The following is a 7,904-nucleotide window of genomic DNA, read 5'->3' as shown; positions in this document are numbered from 1 at the left end:
TGCCACACGACGCCATCCTAGCAGTGCTGTTTAAGTTGGACTTGGAAATTCCATTCTCAGAGCTCAGGTCTGAGACTTGCCGGACAGAGCGCATTACCCAGTGGCTCTCTGGGTCTGGAATTAAGAACAATCCACAAGGAAATCAGCGTGAAAACCACAAACGTGAATGGTATTAAGTACTAACGCCCCTGGGGCTGCGCTGGGAAACCGCTCTGCTGGGCTGGTGTCTCCTCCCCCCACTCCAAGCTTTACTTGGTTTTTGCCTCCTATTTGATGCCCCTGGTAAATCCAATTACATCTCCATCACTGTGGGCCACGCAGAGCCTTCAGGGGAGCTGGACCGTCTGGGCAGGCGGGGAGCCCAGACCTGCCTCTGCTGTCCCAGACCAGCTCTTCGGCTCCTTTACCCTTTCACGGCCTTTCAAGAGACCACGGGTTCTTTTCCTGCTGCCTCCTCGGGGTGACAGGAAAGCGCTGGAAGTTGAGGCACAAACCGCTCCCAGGGCCGGTGTGGGCGGCCTGATGAGGCTGGAGCTGGTTTTACAAGGTTCTCCTTGTTCTTTATTTTCTTAATTGCCTTAACGAGCACGCGTCACTGCCTAACGAAGGGACATTGTTTTCCTTGTTTGCTGTAATTCACAGGGCGACAGCTTGGTCCAGTAACCGGGGGACTTTTCAAACCCGCTGGTCTTGGGGCGCAGAGGAGGGTTTCCTTTGAAGTGTTTATTTTGTGCAATGTTTTCACTCATGAATTCAAAGCTTATGAAGGGAAGGCCATGTTTCCTCACCACGGGTTTCACAATGGCTCCGGGATGACCCCAGCAGCGCGGTGGCAGAGGCATGCCCTCTGTGTGGGAGGGGGCTTGGAGGTGTGCACTTTGCCAAGGAAATGGACTCTGACGCCCACACCTGCAGGCGAGGCTGGAGGTGATGTCCTGAACCGGGGCCTGGTGCAGGCTGGCCCAGGTCTCTCCTGATCCCCAAAGAGGCGGGGGGGGGAGGGGGGGGGCTGGTTCTGGGGGCCTGGTGTGGACTAGGAGTTCCAAGCAGAGGCTGGGAGTCCCGGTCTGGGGTGTGGCTTGACGGGCCACACACAGTGGCTGACTCAGACAGTGGGGTCCCAGAGGCGGATGACAAGGGCACCTCGGAAAGAAGAAGGGCCAAGGCCACAGGCCGGGGTACCGCGCTATCAGGGAGGGTGGGTACAGAGGGCGAGGCTGGCTGCTGGGGGCCTGAGGAAGTCCTGGGTCTGGGGGGCTCGCTCTGTACTCCTGGATGCTGCCAGGGTCCCCATGCGCAAGTCAGGCCTGGGCGCAGCGCTCATGACTCCGCTGGTCTCCCCATGGTGCCTGCACCCTGGCGCCCTGCCTGCGCGCTGCCTTAACTGTCCCGCGCCCCGCCCGCCTCCCGCCCTGCCGCTGGGGGGCGCCCGAGCCCATCCCGCTATAAAGCCTCCACCCCGCGTCCAGTCCACAAGCAAGAGGCTTTGCGAGGCTGTGGCTCCTGCTCCTGCTCCTGCTCCCTAAACCGCGGAGGTGCCATGAGCCGCAAAAGTGCCGCGAGTGGCGGAGGTGCCACGAGCGAGTGCCCGTTCACCGTGTGCAGGAGCCTGCACCCCGACCACCTGTGGATCTGGCGGCCCAACGTGTACGTGGACGAGAACGAGCGCACCTGGCTGCCCATCATCATCGAGGTAAGGCCTCTTGGGGGCCCGGCCAGGCAGGGCAGCGGGGTGTCAGCACACCCCCCCCACCCCCCCGCCAGGCCCTCGGTGCCAAGGACGCCCCAGGCGGTTCCTGGAACCCAAGAGCCCCTGGGTGCAGCGGGGCGTGGAGGCGGGACTAGGAGGCCGGACTGCCCGGCGCCCGCGGGCTCCCACAGGTGAAACCAATTTGAGCTGCGCTCTCGGGGTGAGGCGCTCTCCGGGCCGGAGCGGGGCATGGGAAACGGGGTGCTGGCCAGAGGATGGGGGCCCCGCGCCTCTGACGTGTGTGATTGTGATCTTGAGGGAAAGAGGAATGTTCTGGGTTTCAGAGTCCTAACCTGTAAAGCGGGAATGACATCCCTAAAGCAGCGGTTCCCAGCCGGGGTGCCGCGGCACAAGGTGTGCGGCAAGAATGGTTAAAACGCGCACACCCCGACCGTATGTCAGGGGCACGGACCTCTTGGCCCTTAGAGTGTCAAAAGGTGACAACAGCCAACCCAACAATAGCCGTCCGGTGCGACAGAATCAAGATTGGACCTTCATTTTTTTTTTTTTTTTTTTTTTTTTGTCAGATGGGCAAAATGTATTTTTTAGCGTGCCTCACAATTTCAGGGAGTAGTTTGTGGGCCGCGAGATGGAAAAGGTTGAAAACCGCTGCTCCAAAGTGATTCGCACACGTGGTCCATCATTGGCGTCTTCTCAGGCGAGCCCCAGAAATCTGTGTTTTAAAGGGACCCCTGGACAGATATGGTCAGCCAAGTTAGGGAACCACTGCCCTCGAGTTTGGGATATTTCATTCCTCCTTTCTGCTTTGGGGAAAAACAAACCCCACGAAGGTATGCAGATAGTATAGGAGTATAAAGGCCAGTACTGAATCAATGTCTTAAAGAAATCTCTCTTCTTCCCCTGGCTGGTGTGGCCAAGTGATTAGAGCGCCAGTCTGCACGCCAGAGGGTCTCAGGTTCAGTTCCTGGTCAATGGAGGGTCCCTGGGCTGCAGGGTTGGGGTGTGTGTGGGAGGAACCAATCCATGTGTCTCTCTCCCCTCCCCGCTCCCGCTTCCACTCTGGAAAAAATGTCCTCCGGTGAGGATTAACAAAAGAAATATCTCTCTCTTACAATACTTTCCATCAGAGTAGAGTGTGTGTTTTCTCTAAGAAACTTAGGTGAAACTTGCTGAAACTCCTTCCACATGTAAACTGAAGTAAAACGAATGTATAGAAGCAAACTTCAAATGTATAATATTGGGCCATTTATGTAGTAATATTATAGCAAACAGCAAAAAGGTGTTGATAGTGACTGTGTCCCCATGTTACAGAGGAGGCAACGGAGGCGTAAAAATGTAAATCTGTCCGAAGAAGTACTGCTTGCTAGTTAAGTAATGGGGTTGGCACTTCAGGCTCTTGACCACCATCTAAATTCGCATCTTTAGTGTCATTTCAATTTTCAAAATATACACACCTTAAAAAAATCAAGCTAAATATTTACTTTTTAGAATGCAAGTGTTTGAAGAAAATTTAAGTGAATTATCTTCTAAAATCTCTAGCTGGGGAATATCTTCAACATGGCACCAGTACCACAAAGCAGAGCTTTCCGCATAATCGTTATAAATTCTGCACAAAACAACCCGAAAGCAAACCATGGGTCAGGATTTGCTAACAGGTTGGCCAAAGGATGGGGTCCCAGTATTCTTACTATGTAAACGTTTACTTAAAGCAGCGGGCCCCGACCACTGATTTAAAGCAACAAGCAAAAGATGGATAAGCACCCTAACCAGTTTGGCTCAGTGGATAGAGTGTCAGCCTGCAGACTCAAGGGTCCCAGGTTCGATTCTGGTCAAGGGCATGTACCTTGGTTGCGGGCACGTCCCCAGTGGGGGGGTGTGCAGGAGGCAGTTGATTAATGTTTCTCTCTTATCGATGTTTCTAACTCTCTCTCTCTCCCTCTCCCTTCCTCTCTGTTAAAAAAAAAAAAAAAAAAAAAAAAAAAGTCAATAAAATATATTTTTAAAAAAAAGATGGATAAGCAAACTAAAAATGGTGGAAGGACATGGAACACTACACACTAAGAATGTATGTAGTAAGAATAGTGATTTCCAAACTCACACCTTGCAGAATGAGCTGAATTATTTCTCTTTTTTAAAATATATTTTATTGATTTTTTTACAGAGAGTAAGGGAAAGGGATAGAGAGTTAGAAACATCAATCAGCTGCCTCCTACACACCCCCTACTGGGGATGTGCCCGCAACCAAGGTACATGCCCTTGACTGGAATCGAACCTGGGACCCTTCAGTCCACAGGCCAATGCTCTATCCACTGAGCCAAACCAGTTAGGGCTGAATTACTTCTTAACAGTGAGTTTTCAATTATTTCATAGAAAAATTTAAAAAGCTATTTCTACTTTGGGAAAATAGTCATTGAACAAAAAAGAGTGCCTAGGATGTGTGTGTGTGTGTGTGTGTGTGTGTGTGTGTGTTTAAATATATTTTTATTGATTTCAGAGAGGAAGGGAGAGAGAGATAGAAACATCAATGATGAGAGAGGATCATGGATCGGCTGCCTCCTGCACACCCCCTATTGGGGATTGAGCCTGCAAACCTGGACATGTGCCCTGACCGGGAAACAAACTCATGACCCCCTGGTTCATAGGTCAACCCTCAACCACTGAGCCATGCTCGCTGGGCCAGAGTGCCCAGTGCTTATGCCAAGCATGATGCTGGGCGAGGGGTTGCAGTGAGTGTGACAGAAGCCCCCTCCTTGGGGCTGGCATTGTCTTGATGGCTAGAAGGACCCCAGATCATGGAGGCTGGTGGTAAGTGTGCGGGGGAACTGAAGTGAGATGAGAGGCAACAGCCAGTGGGGAGTGGGTCTTCAGCAAGACCCTGGACAGTCTGAATCTGCATCTGCCCGTCGTGTTTTTGCTCATCACTGTATTTAACCCTTTTAGAACTCTGTTTGAGATGCCCCTTATGTATATCATAGAGTTGGATTTTGCTGAAATCTATCTTAAGAAGACACTAGAGGCCCGGTGCATGGATTCGTGCACTGGTGGGGTCCCTTGGCCTGGCCTGCGGGGACTGGGCTGAAACCAGCTCTCTGACATCCCCTGAGGGGTCCTGGATTGTGAGAGGGCGGTTCTCAGGTGTCACGGAAACCCCAGAATCGGGCTCCCTCCTCTCTGGTTCCAGGTGTGTCACCTGAGAACCGCGGCTGCCAAGTGACCACAGCTCGGCAACTCCTGCGTTGAGCATCTGCCCCTGCTGGTCAGTGTGCGTCATAGCTACCGGTCTATCTGCCGGTCGCTTAGGCCAGTGGTCGGCAAACTCATTAGTCAACAGAGCCAAATATCAACAGGACAACGATTGAAATTTCTTTGGAGAGCCAAATTTTTTAAACTTAAACTTCTTCTAACGCCACTTCTTCAAAATAGACTCGCCCAGGCTGTGGTATTTTGTGGAAGAGCCACACTCAAGGGGCCAAAGAGCCACATGTGGCTCACGAGCCGCAATTTGCCGACCACTGGCTTAGGCAACCTACACTAATAAAAGAGAACCATGCAAATTAACCATCAGTCTGCTACACCCACCAGCCAATCAGAGTGAGTATGCAAATTAACCCAACAAAGATGGTGATTAATTTGCATATGCAGGCACCGAGCGAAGACTGAAGACAGTGTACAAGGAAGAAGGAGGGAAAGCAGAAAGCGGGGCGAGGGCGGCGGTGGTGGCAGTGGGAGGGAAAGCACGGGGGGGGGGGGGGGTGGCAGCAGGCTTTGCTCCATTCTCTGCTTTGCTCAGGCCACAGGAAGCCCTATTCTTGCAGGAATAGGCCCGAGGAAGCCCTGTTCTTGCAGGAATCTTCCTGCAACGGGCCTCTAGTTTTATATATATAGATGCATTTCAGCAGATCCCTGCCTAAAAGAAAGGTGTAAGCCAGGGGAACCGTTTTTCTGCCAAGGGCTACTTAGATATTTATAACATCACTAGTAGCCCTGTGCACGAATCCGTGCACCAGTAGGTCACGGCTGCCCTCCTGTAGCTCTCCGCCCGCTGCCTCAGCCTCATGTAGCTCCCCTCGCCCCCCCTCAGAGCTTGCTGCCCCCTCCTGTAGCTCTCCACCGCCCGCTTGTAGTTCGCTGCCCCACCCTCCTGCAGATCCGTGATCCGGTTGTTACACAGTCGATGGTTATGCCTCACGGCATAACGGATAATTAGCATATCCCTCTCTTATTATATAGGGTTGGCAGGCCATACAAAATTATTTTAAAATTAAAATTTAAAGTTATTTTAATTAACTTTAAAATGAGCCTGCTATAAGTGGTCTAACATTTAAATAACTCACCCTGATGCCTTGGCAGGGCCAGACCAAATGATTTCTTGGGCCGTATTAGGACATTCCCCACCCTGGCCTGCGTAGATCAGGGGAGAATGTTCCTGGCAGAGGACAGCGGGTGCAAGCGCCCCCTGAAGTGTGGCATGTCCCAGAACAGTGAGGAGGCCCGCGTGGCTGGGTCAGGGAGGAGGTGGTGGGCAGGCAGTCGAAGAGGAGGGACACGGGCCTGGTTTCGTGGGCCTGTGGACCACAGTCGGATTCCAGTTCATTCTGCCTGCAATGGGAGAGCATTGGAGAGGGTGGAGCAGGAAGAAACATGATGTGTTTTTTGTATTTCCCCCCCTCACTGCCCTGCCCCCGCCCCCCCCCAGGCTGCTGTGCCAGGGACTGATATTGTGGGGCACACCTCCAACAGGTGGCGAGTTAGGAAGTCCCCGCAGTGGTCCAAGTGAGAGATGGTGATCGAGGGGCAGTGCTGGGGGTGGCGAACGTGGTCTGTCCCAGATCCTGGGGCCTGGGGTCTCTTGTTTAAAAGGAGACGTGGGACAAAGAAAATTCAAAGTCCCACATCAGCTGAAACAGGCACCAAACCGCAAAGGAAAGGCGGCTCAAGGCCCCATGGCACGCCCTGGCAACTCGAGGCTTGCCGGGAAGAAGTGGGCCTCTGGGGCCCTGTCTGGGGTCTTACCCGTGAGCACCCTGGTCACCCGGCCCAGCAGGTGCCTGAGAGGACCTTGCGGGGCTGAAGGGGTGGGGCTTCTAGAGCCTGGTACCCAGCCTCTCGGGGGGGCCAGCTGTGCCTGGAGGCGCCTCGAAGGTGTGTCCGGTCTTCTCTCCAGACAGAAAACAGCCTGCAAGTCCTCATGCGCCAGATCGAGGTCTCCCGCGGGGAGGCCGTGCAGCCCAGCCGGCTGCCCCCCAGCATGCTGCCCCTCATGTGGCAGCTCTACCCTGGCAGGCGGTACCGCGCCTCCGACTCCAGCTTCTGGCGCATCGTGTACCACATCGAGGCAAGTGTGTGCCCCTCCTGGGACCCCGCTCCCCTCCCGCGGCCCTGCTCCCGGCCCCCACGCCTGGCCCGTCCTCACCAAGAACCAAGACAAACCAAAAAAAGGGGAGGGAATTTACAACTGCAGGTTTTTAAAGGGTCGGATTAGAGAGAAGTTAGAACTGAATGGCCAGGCTACCTTCTGGGGTCTCTAACTGAAATCCCCTCGGCCCTAGGGGGGGGGCTTTTGGTGGGCATCCGGGGTGGAGGTTGGTGGGAGGGGGCACCTGGGACCCCCCCCCTCGTGGGGTGCCTGCCTGCTGCTCCACGGGGCGGGGCGGGCGGCCGGGAGCCGGGGTGGAGGAGACCCCGGCCGCGTCTCTGAGTCCCTTCTCTCTCCGTAGATCAGCGGTGTCGAGGACATGGTCCTTGAGCAGCTGCCAGACCCGTAGCACAAGCCACGCGTGGTGAGCACCTGTGGGGCCCGACACCCGAGTCAGAGCGGCCCGTTCAGAAAGGAGGGGCATCCCTCCTCCCCACCCCCCCAACTCTGCTGCCCTCCGAGGGCCCCCGGGGGCTGGGGACCCTTGCTCTCTCCCTTATTCCCTTGGGAGCCAGTAATTTTTCAGCAGCCGCCTTAGCAACGGGGCACACACCGGCGGAGCGCCTCACAGGTAGTGCCCGGCGCTGTCGCTTGATCATCACAGCTGAGCTGGGGTGTAGGGGCCTCACAGCTGCGTTTGGAGGAGGGACATGGCTTGTCCAGGTCACAGAAGCAGGTTCCACACCAGGTCTGACAGCAAGCCGCCTGCCCCCTGTATGATCCGCCCGGGGCTCAGACCCCTGCCTCGCCTCTGGGGACCAGCCCTGCCCACCGTGC

At 54.9% G+C, this 7,904-nt stretch overlaps 1 protein-coding gene across 1 annotated transcript; it reads left to right on the top strand.

Annotated features, from left to right (window-relative positions):
* Positions 1-1,540: 1,540 nt before the first annotated feature.
* Positions 1,541-7,476, top strand: TCL1A (TCL1 family AKT coactivator A; the record flags this gene model as incomplete). The annotated part of the gene is made up of 3 exons (XM_080683729.1): positions 1,541-1,693; positions 6,876-7,046; positions 7,429-7,476. 3 exons carry the CDS (start codon positions 1,541-1,543, stop codon positions 7,474-7,476), a joined length of 372 nt encoding a protein of 123 aa, XP_080539855.1.
* Positions 7,477-7,904: the final 428 nt, after the last annotated feature.

This window comes from Plecotus auritus (assembly GCF_963455305.1).
Source record: "Plecotus auritus genome assembly, chromosome: 1".
NCBI lineage: Eukaryota > Metazoa > Chordata > Mammalia > Chiroptera > Vespertilionidae > Plecotus > Plecotus auritus.
This window is presented reverse-complemented; position numbering and strand designations above follow the sequence as displayed.